Below are 27,853 nucleotides of genomic sequence, written 5' to 3'. Positions count from 1 at the left end.
GTAAGCCATGAATAACTCATGTGGGCGGCAAAACATCTGTACACGAGTTTGAACGTGCATGCAAACGCATAAATGTCTGCATTGAAGTGAGGAGTCACATTCAGCCCTTCATGCATATGCATGAGTGTGTGCACATATGGCACAACCAATCTGCACCCTGCCAAGAATATCTAAGGGTGCATGAGTGCAAACAGGCACGACTGTCACTCATATCGATTCAGTGTTTGTATACAGTCTGTGTGAATTTCTTTCTGTGTGTGCCTGTGTGTGTGTGTGTGTGTGTGTGTGTGTATGTGCGTTTTTGTTAACTCTTGGGGACCGTTTCTGGTTTAAACACCGACTTTGTGGGGACCAGTGGTCCTCATGGGGACCAAAGCCTGGTCCTAATGTGGCAAAATGTCATTTTTGTGGTTGGTTAAAGTTAGGGTTAGGGATAGGGCTAGGGTTAGGGTTAAGGTTAGGGTTAGAGTTAGGCAAAATGAATGTGTGTGTGTGTGTGTGTGTGTGTGTGTGTGTGTGTGTGTGCGTACATGGGGTCAGTTCGTGGACTATTCTCAACACTCCCTGTTTCCTCTTCTGAGAATGGGGAACAAGGTTGTGTTTATCAACAGAGTCCAGAGCCAGCACATACAAACAGGGCTTCAACATGGTTTTGTTACAGCTTTTGCAGCAGCTGGCACATGATGTTGAAAACATAAGCAGTAACTTGGCGACATACAAGCTGCCGACACATACCTCCTCTCCTCTGGCTCTGACCTGTAAAAGCAGCTTTCTCCTCCACACGGGGGGGGGGGAGAGCCGACCAGGTGAGACGGGGGGGCAGCTGTCAGTCGTCAAGTTCAGTTTGAGCGGAGATCATAGCAGAGAGTGTTGCCTAACATTTTTCATGACCTCCACACCCTCACATGTGCCTGCAATCAGTGTGATTACGAAATAGCCAAATAACAAAACAAGAGAGATGTTTACAAAAGGTAAGGACAATTCTGTTGCGTTCACATGCTGAACTTCAGCGTGAGAATCACAAACCCTAATGGGAAAGTGAGTAATACTGCAGGTAAAGCAGAAACAAATGAAGGGCAAACTCACACAGCTTTGTCTTCCTATATAAACATCATACACTACACTTCTTACTCAATACACAGGAACTGATGTCATCACGCCTTGTGCAAACAATGTAGAAGCCTGACACTTAGACATTACAGCTGCGTGTAAAATCTAAAGGGAACATACTGAGCTGTTATGTTTAGACTAGGCAAAGTAATTCCAACATTTTATGGCTATATGAAGATCTAAATATTACATATATGAGGAAATGAAGTGTTCAAATTGTGCAGAAATGACTTGAGTTATAGACAAAGGATGCAAGACAGTAGTGTGAACTGAAATGTCTCTAACTTCCTCAAACACTCTTGGGTCAACAGAGGTGAAGATCATCGATTTTATTGACAGCTAAACTCCATGGCTCATCAATCCTCATTAGAGACCCGCTATACCGATTTCCTGGACAAATCCAGATAAGACCTTGAATGTCTCTTCTGACCCACAGAGCACTGCTCCGAAGGCAGATAAATACCATTTTGGATCTCTCACGGTAAAGGGCAGCATTGATACAGTGTGTACGTCCGCGGCTACATGCAGCTCACACACACACAGCCAAGCTCACGGCCGCATATCACAGGCATACATAATACATGAGAAAGTATGAGATGAGGGGCAGTGTCCTGTTTCTCCTCCAGAACTGCTGACCTGTGCATGCCTCCCTCCCCACATACACACTCACACACACACACACACACACACACACAGAGTGAGGCAAGACCTCATCTACTGAATCCAAACCCCTATCCCTCTGCTGAGTGTGCATCTGCTGCAGCCAAGTGCACTGAGTGGGTAGATAGGGCAGCAGAGCGCAGACTCTTTTCAGGCCTGTCCTGACAGAAATCCTCCAATGCACCTATAAGGAGCAGCTGCTGCACTCGCTCCATTAAGATACTATTATTTTTTGCTATTCATATTCAGGAAGGCTTTTTTTAAATTATTTTCTTTATGTTGTGTGTTCTATGTTATTAATACTGTAGCGCTTTGAGTTTCACTATGAATGAAAAGTGCTGTACAAATTAAATGTATTATTATTTATTATTATTATTATTATTAAATCACCTCCATTTAAAGCCAACTTCACATCCAGTTAGATGGAGCGGAGAGATGGAGCAGATGACACCCTGCAGGTGATGTAACAAACACCTGAAGTCGTTGTACAACACATCAAAAACATCTACACACAAAATACCTCCGTGGTGTTTACATTTGCTACAGCATTTTACTGCCAAATGTATCAAGGAAATAAAGTGTGTTCAGACCCACAGTAGTTATTGCTGCCAAGATGCTACTGCACCCACTTGGCGTCTGGATGTAAACACAGCTTTCTAGTAAATTAGCTTTAATGAGCATATAGCTCTCTGGCGCCATCTAGTGGCGGCATTTCATCGATTTCTCCTGTGTAGGATTTGTTAACTGAAGCTAAACTGCTCATTGTTCATTTCGTTTAATTTCGTCTTACCTTTGAGGGGCTCGTGGATGTCATTAACTCATTTCTGGTCAGGATAACTAACAGGACGCTGTAGCAACACTTGTTTTATGAGAGAAATTCAATATACTTTAAAAATATTGGCTTTGTTGCCTTTTTTAGGTGTTTGAAACCGTAGAAGAAAAAGACTCACAGCTGTGTGTTGATTGTACCGCGCACGAGCGTCTACAGGGATCAGTGACGTCATGCAAAGGGGAAAAATAAGACAAAACGTAAAAAAAATTTAGTTAAAAAAACAAAATGACTAATTAGTCAGGTTGATGCATTTCCTGGTGGACGTGTTTGGTGAGTATGGCGGAAAAGTTACTGGAAACGTTAACAAGTATTACTGGGAAGTTTAGGCCTGTTAAATAAATAACAGCAGACAAATAAAATGTGTAATTCACTCGCAAAATAGACTCAACCCTCAGGAAAAAGATTTTGTGTGTGTTTAAGAGAACCTGTTACTCAGCTTAAGCCATTTGGAAATAATTCAGACAATTTTTCTGATAAAACTGATGGTAGTTTGATTGTATTTTCAACGTGTGATACATTATAGAAACACAAAATTATTTAATTAACCTTTTCATATTATTTGCAGATTTTTTTATTCATAAGTAAAAATTTGCTGCACTGAAATAAGGTTGATTTTAATCAGTTAGACATCAAATTTCAAATAAAGGCTATGAGATCCACTGAAAACAAAAAGCTGAAGGTGGTCATTGAAAGGTTTGGAAAACCACTCTCACCCACAGAGACCTACATGTTTTAACAGCATTTAACATTCTGCATTTTACAACCTCTACCAGGCTGAACTAAAAAGCTATTTAATGTTGTCTGAAACAAAAATTAAATTGTTTAATGATTTGTTAAAATGCTGGCCAAACTTGACAGAGGTCACATTGAGTATAGACATTCAGTCTCTCTAAAATCATTGTTTATGTTGGAATAAAGCATGAAAAGTATTACAGTTTTCAGTACAACTAAATTTTACCTCAGGCATCATCATATAGCATTTACTAATACTTGACGTCAATTTATAAAACAGGAAACTGACCAGTAAATGGCCCCTTTTTTCTTCTTTTATCCACGGTCACTCTCTGTGCTTACCAGTCCCTTTCCCACCACACCACCCACATCCTGGGTCTGTAAAGAGAAGCTGTATAATGAAAGATTGAAAGGAAGAAGTGAAATTTACTGAGTACAACATTGTAGACACTTGCAAAGCAACTTGCCTGCAACTCCTCAACAAATGCAACCCCAAGCAGAAGCACAGCTTCTAGTTTGTGTACATTAAGACTTTTAAAAGTTCTTTCTTATCTCAAGCAAACCCAATAGTGCTTGGAAACCAACAAAAGAAAAACATCTCAAGCAAAAACAAATGTGACAGTCAGTTGATGCATGCAGCATGCAGCTCCACATTAATGGTTCAAAGCTAGTGGATTAACCCTGAGATCACAACAATAACAATTTGCTTGTATGTTTTTTAATTCTTATTATTAGCACAGACCTTTGGTGTAATAGTATAATTAATTTATATTATGTTGTATATGACCTATGGTATATTATGTTAGATATTAAATAAAGAAAAATAAATCCTTCAGAAAAGAAGATATAGCTTTCATTTACTGGAATAGTACAGCAGCTAATTAATAAAATTGTTATTAATTTTAAGCTTTGAAAGGTAAGCAATGTTATAATAATTTATAAAGGAAACCATTTCCACGTAACTTGGCTACATTAGACTTAATAGCAAACACCAGTCAGACAAATAAGACAAAAAGTAAGTCAATACACACAGGAAATCCTGGATTTTTAAAAACTGTTTATTTCTTTTTGTTTTACAGCGGTGACATTCTCTTCATTAATCACAAGTGAAAAAAGCTGTTTTTATAAGCTAAGAAATACTATCTGTTCAGGTCTCAACTGCCAGGATAGGGGATACTGCAGTGTCAGGAGAAATAAGCATTTGGTGTTTCCTGTTTCAGAGCCATAGATCTGCAGGGTCAGTGTACATAGAGGAGACGTCTGTTCTTTTTCCTGACAATTATACATACCCTTGAGCAAGGCTCTTGACCCCTAGATGATCCGATCCGAATGAGAATAAAACTTGTGATTTTACTAAGTGTGTCCAATCACTTGTGTAACTCTTCTACTTTGCTAATATTCCCTCGAGCTTTAACTGCAAGGAAACATGATCCTTATCATCTATCTCACCAGAGACCTAACGTTGACGTCAACAGACATCATTGAAATGATTACATCTAAACTCCTCTTTAGGCTTTAGTCCAGCCATTTAAGCACCAGTTACATCCAGTCTTCACAAGTCTGAACCAAATTTGTCAAATACAGTTTTTAAAGAAATTAAGTAAAAACAACTTTCAATGTTAACATTTTAAATATTCATCATAAAATAAGACATCTCTACAATTATAACCACAGATCATACATGTTTCTGAATAGACTTTGATTTGATTTTTTAAAAATATTCGCCTACCAGTCAAGAAACAATACAGTAAAGCCACCTAGTGAGTCATCACAATGTGTTAATCAAATAAAGGTGCAATCAACAGTGGAACCAGAGTAGAAATAAATACAATGATGAAATCTAAACTCTAAAAATCAAACTCACTTTCTTAGTCATACACTAACACTGAAAACACACATTTGTCCCTCATCGTTGTCTCATTTAAATACAGTAACCATTTTACACGTGTGCATCCCATCCCGTGCTGTCCATCAAAGTCTCTGCTGCTGTCATGGTTACCCAGGCTCAGGAATGCCATCCTTCCAGTTGGTGCTGTGGGCTGCGCACGATGAATATCACAGCAACGCTGCAGGTGAAACTCCCAGAGAACACAGTGATCCCTGGCGAGAACGTTCCCACCCACTCGTCAGATGGCACTGGCGCAGCAACACATGAGCGCAGCCGCCTATCTCATCCCCAGTGGCTGACAACCTGCTGCGGGGCCCCAGGAGTTCATTACCGAGTCTTCGTCCTTCACTCAGCATCTGACCCCCATTCCCTTTTTAACACACAGGTTATTAATGGCGCCCAGCTGCATTGGGAAATGGCCAGTCATTTATCAATGTTCATGTATAAATAGGTCACGGATGTTGGCACGCGTTGCCCTCAGGGGGGGGATTCTTTGTGAGTCTTCATGCCTACAGAGTTATTGTAAGTGACATCTAGCAGCAGTCTCAGATCTAAAAATCATTCATTATTTGCACATGCATCCATGCACTTTAAATCATGTGACCATTACCAACACACCTGTGGGGAAAAGTGGGTTCTTGTTTTTTGGGGGGTTTGTTTTTGGTTTAACAGTAGTACCCAGTTTATTCCAAGTGGAAATCAAAACCATGTCTGATCCAGGTGTTTTAAGCTCCATCATTCTTCTTTATAAAGTGCTTTTGCATCATCTTTTCAATTACCATAAAAACATTTTCACCTCTTTGGTATCCAAAAAAATGGATGACCCATCTCAGAGAATATCATAGTATATAAAACAACCATTAAAAATAGGACCGTTTTTTCCAGGAAGGGTCCATGAGTTCAGGTGCAGAGCTCGTAGACTAGAGGTGCTACTTTGTGTATCGCCCGAGACTAGACGTGGCTCTCAGTGGTTTCTTCTGGCCTTTGTGGAATTGACGTAGAACAAAGTCGAAGTTTGCCGTTGTGGACATTGCGTAGAAGACGTTTGCCTTGTCTGGTATGAGCAACTCTGAAAACAGACAAACAGGATACAGTTTTCTTTAAAAAAAAAAAAAAGGTCAGTTTTCTTTTATTTCAGCACTATTGTAGTGATTTCTCTAATAGTATAGCATTTTACAAGTTAGTCTGTTCTGACCTCTTTCTTGGGAGATGACCTGTGTCAGGGTGAAGTCCCGGTAGTTCATGTGCTCAAGGTGATGCTTCTCCAATGCCCTCTGAATCACCTGTGCAGTTTTTTCCTGGCTGGTCAACTACGAAAGACGGAGACTCATAAGTGCTGAAGCCACTTTACCTCTTTAACTCAGTCTAAATGATCAGCAGCGATATTCAGATGTTTTACTTTAAGTCAGAGTTTGACACTAGAAGGCTGTTCTTAAACTCACCAGTATGCTTTTATACATGTTGCCATTGTTCTGGCCCAGGTCCACGCTCACCCTGACTATGCAGCAGTCAGACCCCTGACGGTTATAGACAGGGAAGGAGGTCATGGACGCGGAACGTTTGTGGTGGTAGGCCAGAGGGGGTTTCGGCCGAGCGCCACCGCAGGACGTGGATGGAGAGCCGAGGTCCGTCTGGCAGTCAGAGGAGGAGCTGGAAGGAGAAGGGGAGTATGGAGAGGAAGCAGTGGAGGAGCAGGGGGAGGATGAGGAGGAAGAGAAGGCCTCGGACACATTGTTGCAAGAGCTGTGAAAGGGCTGCGGTGAGAGAAGAGAAGCCAGAGTGAAGAAGAAAGAGGGAGATAGAAACAAGAGAAACAATATAGATGAGTACCACTGGATAGCATTTGTAGTGTTTTAGAAACTGATTGTTCTGCACGGAACAACTAAGCTATTGAACAGCAGTGAGATCTGTGCACCATTAAACAAACCCTACTCCAGCTCTACTCAAGATCTGCTCAATTGAAATTCCACTTGTCGAGGGCTCACACTAGCATCAAAGAGGATCTTTTGTGAAGAGAGATTATGTAAGTTTCCCGGTTTTAAAAGCCATTCAGTGTATTCCACTTCTTATTAGAAATGCTTCGGGGTTTGTTTGACAACTTAAAAAGGGATGATTGTTTGTGAAGTGTAAATAGTGGATGTTGTGCTGAACACAGAGAACCATTAGATGAAGGCACAGCATAAAAAAAAGCTTTCAACAAAGACACCACTGATTGCACAATTGAGGACAAAGGATGGACAGAAAACAAGGATGTGACCTCAAGCAAGAACATTTTTGTATTTTTATCCTAAAACTCTCTTACTTTTTTTCTGTGAGGTTTGCTCATACAAGTGTTCTGAGTAGGATTGAACAAACTCACTGCCAAACTGCCTGAATTTGTCATAAATCGCTCGTTTCAGTCTGATAAATGTCACTTGTTCATGAGGAGGTGCATGTGCGAGAGATGTGATCATTAGCATAATCCACGCCCCTAAAACTGCCATATAAGGCTCCATGTTCCGCTCAGTTTGTGGGCGAGATTTATTCATAAAAAGTGTCAGTAGTCGGACACCCAAAAGAAATAGAAAATATGAATCCAGCTGACGTGTCATCAGAGCAGTTCTGCACTGTGACAGATATAAAAAGGAAATGCTTTGACATGACGTTAGATGCTAAGAAACGCCTTACTAAATCATAGCACTCCATGTTGGGAGGCATTCATGTGACAGTCACAGATATATTAGAGGAGAGAATATTATAGTCAACAGTAGGTGATGTTACACTGTCAGCTGCAACAGAAGATGATACTGGACAGAGACCTGCATAGAGACACACAGGCAGCTGTCCAAGTGAGAGAAGTTTATAGCAACTACTGAAATGTAGAAGTTGCAGCGCTGAAAAACCTTTCAGTAAATTGGCAGCCATGATGATGATAATGTAAACAGAATATAAATTTTGCATTAAGTTTGTTTTAGTTATATATTTAATTTCTGTTAATTTCGGTATCATATTTAAACTCCAAATGAATTCAAATTAGGACATTATAATTGTATTTATAATGCATGACACATATGACAGGTCTTAAGAGTTTGTGAATTTCATTTGTATCTGAGAGAAAATTGATGAATGTTCTTAAATCATTTGTACGTGCAACTTAAGAACAAATCTGTTTGTACGTACGAGTGGTTCTTGCATTAGGCCCAATGAGGCGGATACATGTACATAAACACACACACACACACAAACTGCTGTTTACCTGCAGTCTGATGGAACAGGCTGAGTTTGGGGAGGATAGATCGTCCATCTCAGATCCACTGGATCCAGAGGATGAAACGCTGATCTGGTCAGCAGGGAGCTTTTTAGATCCCTCGCCCACTGTCAGGAGACTGAACACAAAGATTTAACTTAAGCTTGTATCGAAGACACCAGACACACATTTTATAATGATAATACTGCTGTTTTATATATAACTACACAATACTGTACCATAAATGTTCCTTTTACTGCACACCAACACTGCATACAACAAATACTCTAAACATACAACAACATAATACATAGATTTCTTCCATGTTGTGGCAAAAAAGCGGCTCTGCATATACCCTTGCTACCAACTGTCTACTTTAAGGTTTATAAGTGCTGTGCTCAGGTCTGTGAGCATAGTATAATGTGCATGTACTGTGCGTGTTTGAATATGCAAATAGACCATAACATGATACTCACAAGGAGAGTTTCTTTGTGAGTGTTCGGTGGCTCCAGGGAGTTGGTGAACACAAGTCCACTGGAGGCTCCAGCTGCCTCGACAGTTCATAGCTGCAACATAACAAAATGAATATATTATAATATAATGATATGTAATGGAATATGAACACTGCAATCCTCTAAGACAGTTTTTCTTTTACCGAGGAAAACTTTGTACTTGTTTCTGTCTCTAGAGGCACTTGAAAGAATAGCTTGACAATTTGAGATATACTCTTATTCACTTATTCACTTTCTTGCCAAGAGTTAGATGACAATGTTGATACCACTCATGTTTGTACAATTAATATGAAGCTACCACCAGCAGCCAATTAGCTTAGCCTAGCATAAAAACTGGAAACAGGGCTAGCTTGGCTCTGTCCAAAGGTCACAAAAACCATCTACTAGCACTTCTAAAGCTCACTAATTTACATGCATCTAATTTGTTTAATCAGTACCAGAATCGTTATGTAGAACAACACATTGTGGTTTTATGGAGGGATTAAGTATACACAATTTTTTGTCAGGCACAGAGAGAGCGAGGCTAGCTGCTTGCTCGTTTCCAGTCTTTGTGCTAAGCTAAGTCTTTGTAGAAGCATGATTAGTGTGCAGACACAAGTGTGAGTGTTTGCAACAAAAACTGCTACAGTAAATTTATTTATTTTAATTTTTTGATATTTTTGGTACGTAGCAAACTTTTTATTTGTTCAGCCTTGTTAGCTATCTGTGCTCATGCCAGCTACTCATTTTTAATTCCAAACACACCTCTGTTGCATCACTTATGTTCCAGTAATCTCCCCAAAATCTGGTGTTTATAACAGAATTACAGCGAATATTTTACATTTTATGAACCATGCATCCATAGGCTGCATCACTACCAGTTTCAGTATATGAATATGTCACAAATTATAGCCTTATAAATGTCAAACAAGTGGTTCCTTATGACCGGGCTCCAATGTGACAGGATTACATCCATGTCTTACTGATAACAAGAACTGATTAACTGACCAGATGCCATTATCTTAGCATAATGGGACATGTGCACTCAACAATGTAGATTTGAGTGGAACATTATTAGAGAGCAACACACCTTTATTTTTCCACATGACAGAGCAAGAATTTTTACATCTCATATTTCTGATTATGTAACCACAACTCTCTACTTGTGATACAATCACAAGTAGAGAGTCACACGTATGTTATGGAAAGGGGGTAAAAAATAAAACATTCTCACCTCTCCTGGTCAGTGAGCAGCTTGTGTCCCCGAAGCCAGGCAGCGATTCTGGGGTGATGGGGCAGGCTATACTGGGAACAGGACGCCTGCAGCACACGGATTTGTGAGAGAACCTCAAACTCCTGCAGGGAGAGAAATGTCGATGGAGATTACCCAGAGTGACAGAGACTGCAAAGTGTCCAGACTTCTTTCATCTGTGTGGTTACCTAACCTGCCTGGAGTAACTAGGTGATACAACACAATGATACTTTGAACTCTTACAAAGCTGTAGTGAAGTGTTCCTTTGGGAGATACGTAAATGGTTTTTTTTTAAAAAAGGATAATAAAAAGGTTTTGTGTACTCAAAACAAGTGTGGCAAAATGTCCTAGTCAATGTTTACTTGGACAACACAAATATACTGAACACACCAAACCACACAAGCATGTAGTGCTGACAGAATGTCATGTGGACACCTTTGCACTTAATGTTTGACAAGTGTGGAAGAAAAATAACACATGGGGATAAATAAAGATTACACAAAGAGGAACCACTTACCCTCCTCCTCTTCTCAAAGTTTATGAGCCCACCCTGTCAAAAGAGAACATTGTTAATGAAGTACTTGTTTATGGCGTAGATCAATGATTAATCACATCAAGAAATAGCAAAAATACTACATTAACAGTTTTTTTTAACCGATTTAGAATTTCTCAGCAGTATATAAACAATATATGTTGCATTAGCTAAAGCTAAAACTAAATCTACTCACTGATTCTTCTACTCACACTGATCCGCTATCTGAACATGAAATATATCCATTTTGATGAACTTTTAATTTTGTTTTTCCACACAACATGACTCTATTGGAATTCATGCAGTATGGTGTGGTCAAGCTACCTTAAGTGACATATTTAAAAGTTTTAAATCGTTAATTACTATGTTGGTTTCAGTATAAATGTTAATAGTGTATGAATAGACAGACACCTTGCAGAACAGATACATTTAATTCCTATGCGCAAGGACTGTAAATAATCAAAATAAATTTATTTTCTGAAACAAACTTAAAATATTAAAGAACACACTTTGTTGGTGGATACTGCATTTTCATTTTCCTTTTTGGATTCATATCTCCTACACTATAGTCAGTCATAAAAATATTAAGTGCTATATACTGCTCATGAATACCAAATAGGGGGGCTAAAGTGTTACGTACTACTATGTACTGGAATAAATTACATAATAAAGATATTCTATGTAGGTACTCATTGACAGTCAAGGCTGTTAAATATCAAGCACAGGAACTGTCACTCAGTTTACATTATATTACCTCCACAGTGTCTGGCAGGGCGGTGTCTAGCATGGTGAGGACAGTCAGATAGGTGCCCAGGTAAGGAACCACTCCACTGGAAGTACTCTGCAGAAACACAACATTTATTTTGTTTTTTTAATACTGTATTTATTGTGTTACGGTCGGACGGCTTTGCGTCAGTATACTTTCACAGAAGGTTCGTCCCAGTTAGCAGCACTGTGGGTTCATGTTACAGCCAAGAGTCTATGCATATGACTCATAAAACACCCCGGTCTAGTCTATTATTACTGTCCTATAATCCTGGCGATCTGAGGCCATTTGAAACTTGTTCAGCATCGAGCGAGGCTAAAGATAGGTTTGGGAATCTGCCATGCCAGAGATACTCCACCCACACTGAGCGAAATCAGCTCTCTTGTGGCTTTCAGACTTGTATAATATGATAGGAGTTTTGCATGCGTCTTCTTGAAAACTAAAACTTGCCTCAGGTAAAATTACTCCAAAACAATATCCCATGATAAAGCATCGCTTTCCTTACTTGCTGTCTGAATCTCATCTGCTTAGTGTTTGTGACAAGTGTAAAACAGGACATTAGTTGTAGAAGAGGAGAAAGGTTGCTGATTAGTGTTTAGGTTGATCTAGACCTCTTTTCTCCTACTGAGATATGGCTTACCATCTGTCTGGGTATTGGACACCGCTTGGATATCTTTGGAGAAATGTTATCCATGGTTGCTTGGCCTCCATCCTGTCAAAGAAGGTCAGAGAGAGCTATATTCAGTTGAAGGTTATAGACACATACAGTGGCACATTGTCAAATATAAGTGGTTAAAATTCTTTAAAAATCTAACAGGACTTTCTTTGTGTGTGTTTATGTGTATGCAGGTACACAAGCATGTACGAGGGGGCCTTAAATGAAGCATGTGAGCAAACTGTAAATTGGCTTACAAAGCAAAAGCTAACCAACCTTGTTTTCAATACAAGAATGAGTTTTATTAAATATTAACTTGGATATCCTGTTTAAAAGTTATTCTGCGGAAAGGAGGGAGGCCACTTCCAAACCTCTTTGTTTAATATATCTGCCTAAAAGTACAGCTATTAGGCTTAAGTAAAGTATATGTGATTATAGTATGAGTGATTGTGTTTACATAGATAAAAGCTTCTTTCACAAAAGGCAGCACCTAAATACAACTACAATGAAACGTGAGAAGTTTTTTAATAGTTAGCCATTTGAAATGATTCTGATTGAAGAATCTCTTTGAACATTATTGTGAGGTGTCACACAGTGCAAGTAGCGTGGTGGTTATGAACAGAAAGTACTGGTGATCTATTGACTTTAGAGTCCTTTCACTGTAACTAGACACAAGACGCCTCTGACGCAGTTGCCTAAAGGAGGCTACATAAAAGAAAAAAAAAAGGGAACACATTGTGCTAACGGCCTCTAGTTTCCCATTAAGACTGTCAAACACTTCTGTAAATATTAACTCAAAAATGAATCTTTATAATAATTAAAAGAGAAAATCCATGTGTGTACTTAGTGAGGTGGTTTCAATAAGTGAAATGTTCTTTGTGTTATGTTCTTAATCTGTAGTTCATATTTTGTGTGTTTAAGGTCACATAAGTTTGGATATTAACGACCCAATCTATAATTCCAGTATTAGATCTTCTGCTGAAAACTGCTCCAATCCTATTTTTTATTAATGATTTAATTAGTCTTCGGTTCAGATCAGTGAAAGCTGTTTTGCATTGACTGAAAGTATATAACAGCTCAGTGGGTTGACTTGTTTGCACTGCTAAACATTAACCTTAGAAACATTGGTAGGTCAAAAATGAGCCCTATGCATTTCCTGTGGAATCTTCCTTATCAGTTACTTTTGAGAACCACATCTCAACTATCATCACCACTCACCTACATATAATATCATAGTTATATTTTAAATTGATATCATTAAATTAATAGCCATTTTGTATAACATTTATGCATTGATTACAATTATGTGAAACAGAATCTGCCATAATAATTAAATTCGTCAGCTAGCATTAGCTTGCTAGCTAAGCAGATAGACTCTAAGTTTGTTGATTTTATGATGAAAATGACAAATTATCATTACAAATGTTATGCTAATGAGGAATTCATATAAATAATTTTAAGCAAAATTATGAGGAAAGTGTACAAAATGACAAAAACTATTCTAATACGGGTCACTTTTGACCCACTTATAAGAGTATGTGTATGTTTGAATGCCCCATTCATCTAAAGGTTAAACACTGAAGTAAATCTAGCTTGTTTTTGAGCAACAAGTGGTTTTCTTTCTCACCTCCACCAAGAGCTCTCTGTTGGTTAGAACACAGTTCTCATCAGGAAAGGTTTCCCACAGGTTATCAAACGTGGTCATGCTATCCCTATAAAGAGAAAAGTCAACATGTTTTGAATATGCAGTTATTCAGTCCAACATCAGATATATAATTTAATAATTAACTACAGTATTATATACAATGACGTATTAAAAGTTTGCATTTCACTACTTGGTCCCTGACCACCACAGAGAAGTTATGCTTCTGTTATCTTTGACATTATAATAGTTTACTGCAATGTTTATGACCTGACGTAGAATATAGGTGACCCAAAAGAGAGGAATTTGCTAACTTGCACTGTAAGTGACACTGAATTGCACTTGATGAAGGTTCAATGCCCTCATTAAAGGACGATTATGTAGAACGCAATGTAACACAACCATAGAGACGGCCTTTGAAATAGCTATAATCCAACCCTACCTGCTAACAGCAGCCCAAGTCTTTCTCAGCCTGTAAACTGCATTAGACTGAAGGGCCGACAGGATCGCCCTCAGAGATGAGAAGTTCTTCAACCGACGACAGTCCTGCAGAGGAAACAACTTGCATTCAGTGGATTGACTTAATTTCAAATCAAATATTCTACTAATTATGTTTTGTGTTGACGATTTTACCCTTAATAAGCTCTTATGTAGTCTTGTCTAATACAGACTGACAGTGTGACAACAGGCAAACGTATGCAGTGTTGTTGTGTGCAGTGGAGCTGGATACAAACATTCATCCACATGTTTTTAATGCACCAAATGAGAATTGGTACAATTTTAACACTGATTTTGAACAGCTAAATCTGATTATTGAAACACATTTGTTGCAAAAACAAACGCTCAGGTGTGTTTTATTTTAGTGAAGCTTGCATGAATGTTTGTAACAGAGCGGCTGTCAAACAACACTGGCATACATCTAAAAAAAACCTGCTGAAACCTGGAGTCAGAACTTGAATGAAGCCTAATCTTTAGTCACTGACCTGTGCTACTCTGATCCACTTCTCTATGATTCGGGCCCTTTGCGCCGGTGTAGTGGGAGGCCGGCGGGAGGAAGTGGGACTAGCGGTGGCGTCTGTAGGCCGGCAGAGCAGTGACATGATGACCTGGTTGGTAACGGCGTTGAACTGTGCAATGGTGGCGCGGATGGTGGGAGACATGTTTTCCTTCTTGTCTCTTTGCGACCACATACAGCCCAGACACTGGTAAGGCACCACTTTGACAAACAAAGCCTGAAACACCGTGAAAACCAATCAGCCTTTTAGTAGACATGTGTAAATGTGGAACATATAAACATTTGATATACTGTAGGTAGGAGCCTCTCCTCTCACGTACAGAGTCCATACGGGTGAGCTGTTCAGCGATGGCTTCAGATGAGAAATCCATGATGTCACCCTGATCCAGAGAGTTATCACATCCTGAATCTTCATCACCTGAATCGTCCTCATCTTGCTCCCGAACTGCCTGGGCAGAACTGACATCTGTCTGAGCTTCTGAAGAAACAGACAGAAAATAGATTTTTTATTAGGATTTTCACATTGTTGACAGCAACAATGACAATATAAATTAAGAATTCAGGATGCTATACATGTCTTATCACTTTAGGTTACGTGATGTGGTGGAGGATCACCTTCTTTCTGGATTCTCTTGAGCAGTGCTTCAGCTTGCCCTGCCAGCGAGCAGAAGTTGGGCTGGCTGCGCATGTTGTCGTGCACTGCAGAGCTGATCCGCAGGTGATCCAACAGCAGCCTGAGCGCTGGGTGCAGGGGAGGATCCCTGAAGTCCTCACTGTACTCATCCAACCATGTCTGGACAAAGGCCAACAGAGGGCTGGGGAGGCAGTGGAAAAATCATTACATGGTAACTATTTAAATGACACTTTGGGCCAGAGTGACATACTAGAAATGAACCAGATAGTGGTACAAGCATACTGAACTTTTTCAGTTTTGTGTAATTTATCAGTTTTCATCTAGAATTATAAACTCTTCATGATGCCCTTGTGTTTTGAATAAACTTTATCAAGAGAAAAGTCATCCACCTACCTCCTGTAGCTTTCACTGTTGTCCAGATCTGAGGCAGCACTGTCTCTACAGGAATGAAAACAGAGACAAAATCATGTACAGAAAGGATTAAAAAAGTCACAGTGCACTTTGCCATACTCTTAAGGCTGTTTTTTTGTATATATCTTTAATTATTATTTGTCACTACCCTGCAGCCATCTTAAACCTGACCTCGAGTCATGCCAACCACATTTTAAAACCGCTATGTGTATAATTGTTGTTGGGAGCCTCCAGATAATAATCACTTGCAAGGTACTTATTATTACATCAAAGCTGGTAGGGGATGGTTGCTTTGTCAGGGAAACAATGTATAAAAATCCTGACGCAACATGATGACTCTGCACGTACAGCAACAAAAGTTGTTTTCTCAAAATCAAGCACGAAAGGGATGTTTTCAGGTCAGGGAAAGGTAAGCAAAACTATGATAAAGTATTTGCATTTTGCAGTGACGGAAAGAGAGAGAAACTGAAACAGAGTGTTTGTGAATGCAAATGAATGTGAATAAAAGGGAACTGAAATGAAATATGTCTCATTCAGCTACTCATTGAAGGAATACTTTGACATTTTGAGAAATATTCTTACTTGCTGAGAGTTAGATGGTGGTGTTAGCTGGTGTGTCACCTTCATATTTACTGAGACTGGTATCAATCTTCTCTTCTAACTCTCAGCAAGTAAGCATATTTCCCAAAATGTTGAACTATTCCATTAAGGAAAAAAAATAGATATACAGTGGTTCAAAAAAAAGTGATTATACCTCTGGAAGAGCAGCTCTATGAGTGCTGAGGTACTGGTGAAGGTTCTGTATGTGGAGAGGAAGATCCTGCTGTAGTCCTGTTCCTGGCAGCCAGGGTCAAGGAGGTGATTCACGAGCAGGTCCAGGTTAGCGGCCTTCAGACGCCGCACCTTGCTGGTTCGGTACTGGACAAAAGCGCAGCATGGATTCATCTCACTGGTGTTAAGAGCGATGGGGACGGACAACCGACGCAGAGTGACCCCGTAAACGGCGCCACCCTCTAACTCCTCGCCCCATTCCTGCACTGGGTTCTGGGAATGGTGGAAAAAATGTTTTTTTTTTCAGTTTTACACCAACACTTAGACTGAGAGAGTGGTTGCCAACCAATGCCCTGCTTGTGTCTTGAAAATATAAAAAAGGTACAGGTCAGATACACAAATGCATATCTAGTGATGTTACTGGTCACAACATTAGGGTCAGAGGCCAAGTCACGAGGAGGTAAAAATAGCAGCATGTCCGCATGGCCAAACAGGCAGGTGACACGCAAACCAGTAACATCAGATCCCACTGAAACTCATGCTGATCTCACATGAGCCACAAACACTACGCAATATTTACTTCATACACATGTCATCATTTCAAGCCTCCAACAACTGCACAAACAATGTGTCATGACAGTAGACTAATTATCTAATGTTCATCAACTTCACATGCTGGTGTAAGCCAGTGCTTAGTTTCCATTTTCACAATCTCCCAGCTACATGGCAAACCTGAAATTTTCCAGAATTTCGTAGGTTGATGCAAATGTTTATGGACAAATATGGGATTATCAAAAGGTTAGTACACAAATGCAAAACACTGCCTAAATGTCAGAGAGTTCTCAGTTTCCTCATTCTCCAAAGACCAATACAAAAATAAAAAGGCTGCTTCTTCAGCACCAAGTATCATGATTGTGTTTTGACTTGTTTGATCTCAGTGAGAGCTATCAATCAATGTTCTAGCAATAGGCCCTCCAGAAGCTCAACAGCTCTTGACACACACAGATGAATGAGGTTCCTCCATTGTGAATGCTGAGCACGTTGTTCAGGCTTTGCGGTTTAAGGACAAGATCATCTGCAGTATAATGAGACAGCAGCTGCGTCGCACTATTTAAAAAGAGGCTGGTCGAAGGGAGACATTAAACAATATGTGATTTTTATTTTAATGTTATGAACTACCACCGACAAAGACTGAACAGCAACTGCGGTGTGAGGTCACTTGTCAAAAGATGAGGTAGCAAAAATAAAATGTTTGCTTTTTGAAATTTGTTTCCATTTTTGTCTTTCTGCTTTACTTTTTCATTATCATAGTAAAAATACACAGTCACTGTATCCTCCTCTCATGTTTACCTCTTCACTTCACACAGAACACAAACTTAAAGACACCCACAGCTGCCTGTTTACACTCCGTTAAAGGAGCACTCAAGTGATTTATTAATGCACTTCCACTAGGTTAGTAGACCTGACAGAGATACATGCACGCATAGACACAGCTGAGGTCTGAAAAATTAATAAAAATCTTTTAATCCCTTGAAGGATAAAGCTCTAAAAATCCTGGATCCTACATTTCCCATAACGCAACTTACTGTAATAGTATAGCCTGCCTGGTAAATGCCTATGTCTTTTCAACTCCATGTCCCGGTTTGTAAACCAGGATATCTGCTACGAAGATTTTGTCTCTGATATTTCTTCAGACAGAAAGTTCCTCCAGAGCAACAGGTGACGTCATAAAATATGTTTTTTCCGCAGGCTGAGTACAGGTAAACTAAACTTCATGTGTAAAACCAGTAGAGTGTCCCTTTAAATGGCAAATGCGTTACATAACAACACCGTGCATCAATACAAGTTCTTGCATGACTCCTGTGTAATCCATCTGCTTTATATGCAAATCTATGCAAAAAATCTATATAGCTTCAAGTAGAGGTGCAATATAATTTCCTACACACTATTCAGCATAGAAAATGAACTTTCAGACCCGTATCATTTGATTAAGTCATTTAGTTCATCAGAGTACAACCTCACATATTGCATGTTAAAAGGAGGATTATTTTAAACTTCAAATTTCATGTCAAAATCACTTCTGGACAATATGAGCACACAGAGGGCTGACTAAGTACTGCCACTTCTACCTCTCAATAATTACTTCAAATCAATTATTGACATGAAAGGGCTCACAACCTCCCGTGTAAATAATTATTGAAATTTCTCCATGAAAAGACAAATGTGTAACTGCTGTGTGTGCTAGTGCTAACCAGTATCACACAAACTCCATTGTCCCTCATAGAAACTAGAATCGTTTGTTAGCTACACACAGACAGGAAACTGTGCATTGTGTCCCAGTGTTACTCATTGTCAGCGGTGCACTGGTGGTGCTAAGTACTACTAACAGCCTAAATCTAAATCAGAAAAAAAACATTTAAGACTTCTTCATGGAGTTGTTGGATTATCTGATAATGTGGGTCAGCTGGACACCAACAAGCTTCCACAGCAAGAGGAGTCATCTGTCCTCAGTGACGTAGACTTAAACACAGGAGAGCCAGTCATACCCTTGACCTTTTGCAGCCCCAGTTTGTGCCTCTCATTACATTCAAGTCACAGAGCTAAGCATCTGATTTTCTGAAAAATAAATATCAGTTCACTTAACAACACTTATAGCTGAGGGTACTTCAGACTAGATGAAAATATACAGTCTGTTGCATGATAAAGAAAAGATTTTCAACCTGTTTTTCAAGTTGCGGATGAATTTGCTATCAAGGTAACAGAAATGACGAGTGTCCTTGCTCAGTTTGTGCAATGTAGACCAAACAACTCATTTTATGATCAGTTATATTGGTATATATTGACTTTTTTTTTTTTTTAAACAAAATAATGTGTCAATATTTTTGCATGTCATTTCCAGCTACCTGGATAGGAAATACAGTTGCAATATTTCTTCCAGATGGTGAGAAGAGTCTTTGAAATTTTAGGAAATACTTTCAGAACAGCTGTAACTTTTGTTAAACGACTTTCAGGGTTTTTAAAGGATTGCTGGATATTTACTTTTTGCAGAACTGGATGCTCAGCTCTGTGACTAATGATATGAGACACAAACAGGACAGCAGACTTCCATAGATACAGTGACTGCAGATGTGCTGCAGGATAGATATCATTTACAGAAGAAGGTATTTAAACATGAGGAGTCAACTTCCAATAGGGCCTGTATGCCCAGGAATATATTCACATGTTAATCACAACAAAAACAGCATGTATTTGTATCCATTAGATTAAATTAGATGTCTCTGTGGAAATAAATCAGCCTGCGCCACAAACCTTTAGGTCCTACCCGTCTTATTTTCAATTTTCAATCAATTTGACTTTATTATTGGATCATATCAAACGTTTTCTTACCATTGTTAACTCCCATTTTCCCATCTCGTCCGGTTTCTTAAGGAGTGTAGCTTTCCATCTTGACAGGAATTGCTGGACTGAAAATCAACTTCCACCGTGCGAAACAGAAAGTTTAAGGCTGCATTTTGATATAATAAAAAACTTTTTTTAAAAACTCTCTTTTTGAACTACATTAACGCGACTGTATTACAATTAAACAATTAAAAGACGACTTTCACCGCAGGGTAATCGCTACATTTTCTGGCTGCATAGAAATGTGTGGGTTTGTTATCGCAGCGAACACCGACGAGATCTGAACTGTTCCAACTTGTTTTCTGTCTGTGGCGTGAAATGATTTGAATCCACCGATACCAGCTGAGAAGTTTCCTGCAGACTGGACAGAGTGACTGAAACTCACGGAGCTTTATAGTGGGAGGTGGCTCTGCTTGGCTTGCGGTCTAGTACAGTAATGTGGCATTCATTTGGCGTCGGAATAATCGGAAAAAATTGTTTCCGATTGGAAAAAATTCACATGAACGGAAACACGTATCGGAAAAACAACTCGGAAAGTCAGCGAATATTTTGGGAAAAGACTTAGGCCTACAGAAAGTTGATGTCCTATACGCAGAAACATGGCGGCTGAAAGTAAATGTTTGGTTGATGGCAAGAAACTTTTTTTTTTACTAATTCACATATTGCATATCAATTTTTTGCTCACATGTAATTTGTAATATGGTATTAGGTTGTAACATTTAGTTGCTGTCCATGTAGAGTGACCTAGATTAGTTAGAAAAATAATTATTCGCTTTAATACTAATAACAAGTAGGTGAAATAATAAGCTATTTTATTGGTTTTAGGGAATGTACTGGTGCAACAACCCGTCTGGGACAAAACACAACACATCTGCTTTGTAGCATCCATGTTGTTTCTACATTACCACTTAAAAGCTCATCAACACACAGAAGTCGGAAGAACCACTTCCCAACTCGGGAAATGGGACCACCCGAGGAGCACGTGAATGCAGCATATGTCTAGAGTTTGTCTTCTTGTCTTTTTTATGAGTTAAGTTGAGTAGAATCAGTGTAAACTTCATTAATTTGGTCCCTAAATCACATGCCATCTGTGTTAGAGTCAGGATTTCATCTGTTACAACCCACACAAAGTTAAAGGGTTAGCAAACGATGTGAAACTGTATGCACAATTTAAAATAATCCAAAAAATGGCTTTTCAAATGTGTCACAAGGACAGAAATACATTAATTAAGGATACACACAGTATATTTTGTTGAGAAACACTGAATGTAAACATAACTTTTGTTCATTTAACAAAAAACAAAAAAAAAACAAGAAACAAAAAAAAGAAACATCACATCAGACACATTAAGTCATTTGTCTTAAAACACATCTGGAGAGGATCTTTAAAGCATCAGCTGAAAGTCTAAAAGTTGTCTTCTGCTGTATGTTGGGTTGGCTGCAGGGCTTCTAAAAAATACAAGAAATACAAGAAAAACACTAACACAGAGAATTTGGGAAAGTTTAAAGTGGCAAAATGCTGTCAGGATCATATGACTGTCCCCTACAACGATCTATAACACTGATAAGATAACAATAGTTCATAAGTGAGATACAGGAATTGCAGAATTCTCTCTGTTACGCACAGAGTTTACATCATAAAATATAGCTCAGTTTTCCACAACCAAACAAAATCATTTACATACAAATGTAACACATTTGGATATTTTCTGCTACATACCGCTTACAGTAATCTGTTAACAGCTGTGTGTTGACAGATAAAGCATACTCTTTTTAGTCTTTGAGTCTAATTTTTACAAACCAGAACAGAAACGTATGCATCATCAAGATTTGTCTACAGTTGTGAGGCTAGTGTGAAAAGGTGGTGATGGGTTTTAGGGCTAGTGTTTTTTAAGGGACCCATAATCCTTAGCTGCACCCCTGTACAGCAAAATAACACCAGTAATAAACCACTTAAAGGCACACATTCATCCAAAATACTGACTATATCTCACTTTTCAAATCATATCCATTCCCTGCTTCCTTATTATCATCATTATTATTGTTATAATTAATTACTCCAACCAACAATTACAACTGCCAGGGATGATACTGTTGTTGGTTGTGATAGATTTGTGTGTCTCTTGTGCGTGTTGTTAAATCAAAAAGAGAAAAATAAAGTTCTGTTTAAAATAAATCATTTTGAAACATGTATTTGTGTTTCTAGTGAACCAAATCTGTTTCATGCTTGATAGTCATAATGAAAACCATGTTTTAGCCCATTTGTTTTTGTCCTCATTATAACATTAGAGGCAAGCGAAAAACAGATATGAAACAAAAGCCACAATGTTTCATTTTATATGAAATAACAAACTGGTCATTATTTGAGGTTTATGTAATACTGAGGAAGAGCACTTTTACACTTTTACCATCTGTCTCTGTCTGTGTTCCTGCCTGTCTACCTTCTCTTCTGCCTTTCTGCCAGATGACACATCCACTTCTGTCTGTCTGTTATGTCATTTGACTATACAGCAGTTTTTAAAACATTTATGATGCTCTCCCAACCATGAAAATCACAGTTTTATAATACTCTGACCCAGGTCACCAGTGAGTGAGTGAGTGCATGTGTGTCTATGTGTTTATGTGTTTATGCTTCAGGCTGCAATTTGACCTACATGGACCATGAAAACATTCAACTTTTCTATGGAATATGGCTCTTCTTTCCTGTGTGTGGCATTTTGCTCTGCGTCATCCTCACAGCTGATGTAAAGGCCTCCTCTTCCCTTCCAGATGAAACAGACAACACAAATATCACATGCTCTTTATTTGGTCAAGACATGGATATGTTTTATGACTGAAAGTAACTTTTACTCAACCACATATGGCTTTTGTACGACTAACTACGACTAAAAGTTTTGACATTGGATTATAAGTAAAGTATAAAATACTCATGATACACCCCATAGTTCATATTTCAATATTTTGTCATCACAATAACAACTAACATGTGACGTACATGTTTCCTCTTCATCTAAATTCTTGGCGCATATTTAGTTTCCATTATCCAGCCAGAACAGTTCCACCACTAATTTGAACTCTCTGACGCCTTTAGGTGTGGTTCTTCCCCCGAATCTGCTTCCTTGTTGATGGTGATGTTGTCATAAATTAGTCCAGGCTGTAAACACAAATGTGACATTGTACAGTGTGGACCCCACCTACACCTGCTATTAACATGTCATCTCTTAATATATTGTAGAAGTTCACCAGCAGGGCATTTCTAAAGGTTTGAACAGATGTTGCCTATTTTGATTCTAGTTTCTCATATGAAGCTTTCGTATTTAAAAAGCAGTCAATCCAACATTTTTCAATCGAGTTAAAGGCAAATTTGGGCATCGTTTGAAAAATATTAACCAAAAAAATAAGCTACATACTGCACAATGTGTTGGTATTCCACTGTTGAACACACCTCACTTCTGCATCCTGTGTAATGAGGCTCTTGAGCAGACGTCCGCTCAATATTTTCATGTTTGCCTTCTGCTATGGAAACGTCTGTCAGAGTTTACAATCTCCACTTTTGTTAGCCAGTGAGTTCCAGCTCCCCCCCCCCCCCCCCCCTCACCACCCATCCACCCACCCAAGCATCAGAAAGAAGTACAAACTACAAATCTCAGATAATTCATAGAATTCAGACATTTGGCCTCTGGATTCAGGAATTCAAAGATTTCCAAGGAAGGCTGACGCACAAAGGTTACAGCAGCTGTGAGGAATGCAGACAGACAGTTCTTTATCAACACACCGCAAGAGACAAATGCCTTCTGAAAAATCTTAGCATTGATGAACCTTATGACAGGGGCAGGAATTTACGGCATTGAATAAGCAGCATGTTCATCGACAGTAAGTTCATCGACAATATGTTCATCGCTTCAGCGTGTTTGAATTTGCTGTTATTCTAGAGGAGCATTTAACAGCTAAAGTGGCAGATAACTTTCTCAGGAATTGATGGAGACTATGGATGTATTATAAGAACTACATCCCAGATTCATAGATGGCATCTATTCAGTCAAATGAAAATTGTTCGCCTGGCACACACAAGTTTTCTAGCTTCCAGGCTTGCTTCCGCGTTAGGGTTGGACATATAGACTTTACATTGGGATGATGTCACAAACTTTAACATCTCTTTTCTAGGCTCTGGGAAAGTTTCACAAATATAAAACCTTCATGGATTAAAAATTAATAATACTTTGCAGTTTGAGGTGTCCTGTCAACAGTTTTATATGGGGGCAGCAGGGTATTTTTTCACTGCAATACCATGAGTGGCCACTAGGAAAAATAGTATCCAGTTTTCTTAATATATCCATGGTGGAGCCCAGACCAGAGCTGAAAGGAGAGTAAATATTGGACTTAAATTCACCAGGTGACCAGAGACAAAACTTCGAATGAATGCTAATGTTCTGTGTCTGTTTTTAGCTAACACATTTGCTAAATCATCTTTATAAATATGTCAATGTTCTGTTCACAGCTTGTTGTGCTGCCCCCAAGTGGCCAAAAAAATCAATTGATGTTGGTTTAAGCAAAGTAAAAGAAAACAGCCTCAGTGATCCACTTATGCGTGAACAAAAACAGTATGTGGGATATTTCCTCTCAGCTCAGTGTGGCTCTTCACTGAGTAAACATGATCATGAACCAAGGCCCATATGAGTCAAAGAAGGGCAAGTTAGGACAGAAAAAACAACATTCATACATCAGTCAAGTTATTCATTTGATGGCTGAAATTATGTCCTACAGTCTTTATTTCTACTTTTAACAGTTCAGATTCTGGAATTACATTTCCTGTTGTATGTATGCTTGTGTCCAACAAACAGCGCAAGGAAGTGGACAAGACAACAAAAACTTCCAAATAAAAAACAGGACCAAGTCTTTGCCTTTACAATAGTTTCTGTCCTCTTTGGTTTTATGAGTGATATTTTACATTTTGGCAGCAGATGTTGCAGGTTGAAGGCTTCCATTGGCTTCCTCCAAATGTAAACCACTCCAGACGACAGAAAAAGGGGAAAACCTGACCTCATTACCTTCGTTAACAACCTTTACTGAATGTAAAAATGCTTGAAATGGAAACACATTCCTCTGAGGTATTATTACCAAAAGGCTGTCTCACGTTTTTAGGGTTACCAGGGCCAGAATGGCACGTATCAAGTGCATACCAGTGGGTTTTAAGGAGTCTGCCACTCCTGCTAATGACTCAGCCACTCAGGCTGTTCAGGTGTTCTCCATGGAGACAGGACTGAAAGAAATCCCTCACTGGCTCACAAGCCTCGTTAACCACTCTAGACCTCTGACGCAAAACTGCTAAGAAAACAGCGTCTTTTGTGAGTCGACTACTGGATTATCACTCAGTGTTTGACTGCAAACAAAATGACATGAAGTCATATTCCCTGCAGGGAACACTGATGATGCTAATGAGGGGCCTGCAACCCTAAGTGTGTTTACTATGTTGATGGAGTTTATTGTGCAAAGGTCAAAAACTGTCTACACTGAATGAGCATACAGTAACCTTTGGGAGAGGCAAAAATCAAACTGCTCATTTTAAAGCTACGTTTTTTTAAACCACAAAGGGACTGATTCCAGGCATATTACAAAACATCTTATCATAATGTCGCTCGTATCAGTCATTATTGATTTTCTCACGATAACTTCACTATTATATTTGTTGAGCTTAAGATTCACTGAAGCTTAGCATTTCCTAGTAGGAGATTCTGAACCTGAAAAATGACCAAGAATTGTCTGAGCTGCAAACAGAGTATTCATTTAACACAAAAATAAACAAAATTCTTCAATCCTGTCAGTCTAAATACTTCCTGCAATGTGAAATACAGCCTGAGAGCTTATATACGGGGTCAGTCATATTCATCAGCTAAAAATCCCAAATGGCATCATGTTCTTGCCATTAAAAAAGCAACAGCATGTGTGACATGGGGTTAATATTGTGTCATTATATGCAGTCAAATAGAACATGTTTGAGAGCAAACCTTTGACACTGCTATCAAACAGTTTAATGGCAACACTGATCAATGTAGACCAAAACTGTTTGTTGTGACTGCACACTATCACTAAAGAAGTAATTTGAATAACTATTCGTAGTAAAGATCTCCAAAAATTCCAACAATGGAATGAAAAGAATGATTGCAGTTGTTCTTGAAACTTAGACCCGCCTCTAAACACATGCCCTGCATACAAGGAGGTGGACAAAATAAGAGTCTAGCTTAAACCTTCAGATGGAGGAGAATCTAGAAAAAAACACACATCCCACCAGACTTTATTAACAAATACTGTATTTCTTTGTGTGTTTCTAAATGGCAGCCTTGCCATAATAACAGCTTTGTGACTCTCAGTATAATCCAGCTCTATCAGCTCCAGTTTATACTGCCAAATATTGTTCTTTGTGACTCATTTTATTCATTGTGATGATGTTTGAGTCTGTTCCCCTTGACATCCTTGGTCATTTCTAATCAGGTAGTAGCTGTCAGCTGCTTTTGTTCGTTTTTTCCATTTCTTCCATTTAGTCCTCTTCAGAGTCACAGAAGAATGGGACTTTAGGAGGGAAACATTATAAAGATGGACCATAGCTCAACCCAGTACATCGATGGGTGATTTAACCCTGTTAGACCTTGGACATGAGCCAGCTGCCAGCACACATGGGTCAATCACAGAGCAATTCAGAGACTCCAACACACCTGACATTAGTCAGTACTGTCAGTATTATCTCTGCACCATCACAAGTGATGTACTGTTAGGTGATGACGGGCTGATATGACTCTTGGGGAGATGAGCAAGAGATGACTGTTATCTAAGCAGGGCAGAGCTTTCCTGCAACCATCAGGTGACACTTACATAAAGCCAGTACTGAGGCCACGCAGGAGATAAGAGCTTCCTCTGCTGTACTGACTGAACTGCACTGAGAATGGACTGAGACTAACTGTACACATTACCTCCATCTCATGGAGAAACATAGTATAGCAGATGTGCAACTGTGATTATTTATGCTAAAAGAATGTTGTTGGTCAGAGAGTCATGTTGTAGGTGTGGATACCTGCGTATGAAATATGTACCTGTGTATGTTAAGCAATGCAATGGAATGCACTGCAAGTCTCATCGTAATATTGTGCTCCACTCCAATCTATTCATGTGTTTTTCCTGTTAATGTGAAACAGAGTAACTGGATGTGAGACATTTCTGTGATAACAAACAATAAAGTGTAATCTAATTGTAGTAGTTGGAGCTTGTTTTCTCTGCAACAATGAAATGAAGCTGGAACACAAGAGAGTGCTCGCATGCTGTCTGACTGAAAACTTGTGAACTGAACATCAGCTTTTAGGCAAATGTGGATGAAAAGTCCTTAAAGTGCTCAAAGAAAGGGAAAAAAGTAAACTTGAACATCTGCAACTCCAAAATGAACAAATTCCATCAGCTGATGAAGATCATATGGCTGAAAGCTTGTAAGTGGACCTTGACGTGAGATTGTTTTTTCCAACTGTTGTTTTCTTGGTCAAGAAAGAACTTTGAAACATCTTTTAATTAGATTAAATGCTTTTGTCACGCAATGAATTACTGAACCACATGTAGTTCTTTTAAGACTAATGTCAAATGTTTTGACTTTTGGTTACAGTAAAATGATGCATGATACACCCCAGATGTCATATTTGATTTGATTTCTTTTGTAGTCACAGTAGCACAGGACTAAAATAAATGTTTTCTTTTCATCCACAAACAAATTTGTTCTACTAATGGATCAGATCACATGAAATATGTTGACAACAGATGTTTAGGAACGTGATTAGTGAATGCACATGTTCTTCTGCAC

General features: G+C 38.9%; 1 protein-coding gene across 1 annotated transcript; it reads right to left on the bottom strand.

Moving 5' to 3' along the window:
• Positions 1-4,376: 4,376 nt before the first annotated feature.
• LOC137200998 (ral guanine nucleotide dissociation stimulator-like 1) lies at positions 4,377-20,399 on the bottom strand. The gene is made up of 17 exons (XM_067615794.1): positions 20,005-20,399; positions 16,601-16,890; positions 15,829-15,873; positions 15,417-15,616; positions 15,122-15,279; positions 14,770-15,018; positions 14,229-14,332; positions 13,772-13,856; positions 12,130-12,201; positions 11,478-11,564; positions 10,709-10,741; positions 10,174-10,295; positions 8,925-9,014; positions 8,458-8,587; positions 6,665-6,976; positions 6,418-6,532; positions 4,377-6,291 (listed from the first exon to the last, which is right to left on the bottom strand). The coding sequence occupies exons 1-17, from the start codon at positions 20,026-20,028 to the stop codon at positions 6,152-6,154; spliced, it is 2,256 nt and encodes a 751-aa protein (XP_067471895.1). The 5' UTR covers positions 20,029-20,399; the 3' UTR covers positions 4,377-6,151.
• Between the last annotated feature and the right edge of the window lie 7,454 nt (positions 20,400-27,853).

The sequence above is a fragment of the Thunnus thynnus genome, chromosome 17 (assembly GCF_963924715.1).
Source record: "Thunnus thynnus chromosome 17, fThuThy2.1, whole genome shotgun sequence".
Classification (NCBI taxonomy): Eukaryota; Metazoa; Chordata; class Actinopteri; order Scombriformes; family Scombridae; genus Thunnus; species Thunnus thynnus.
The sequence above is the reverse complement of the archived record's forward strand: the minus strand, read 5'-3'. Positions and strand labels throughout refer to the sequence as shown.

Bases quoted from the DNA above. Each gene is read 5' to 3' on its own strand.
- LOC137200998 (XM_067615794.1), bottom strand. From the start codon at position 20,028: ATGGGAAAATGGGAGTTAACAATG. The intron at 15,617-15,828 runs GTAGGTGGATGA...CTGCCTCCCCAG, and splicing joins AACAGTGAAAGCTACAGGAG to CCCTCTGTTGGCCTTTGTCC. The intron at 11,565-12,129 runs GTAAGCCATATC...GTGTTTCTGCAG, and splicing joins GTCCAATACCCAGACAGATG to AGTACTTCCAGTGGAGTGGT.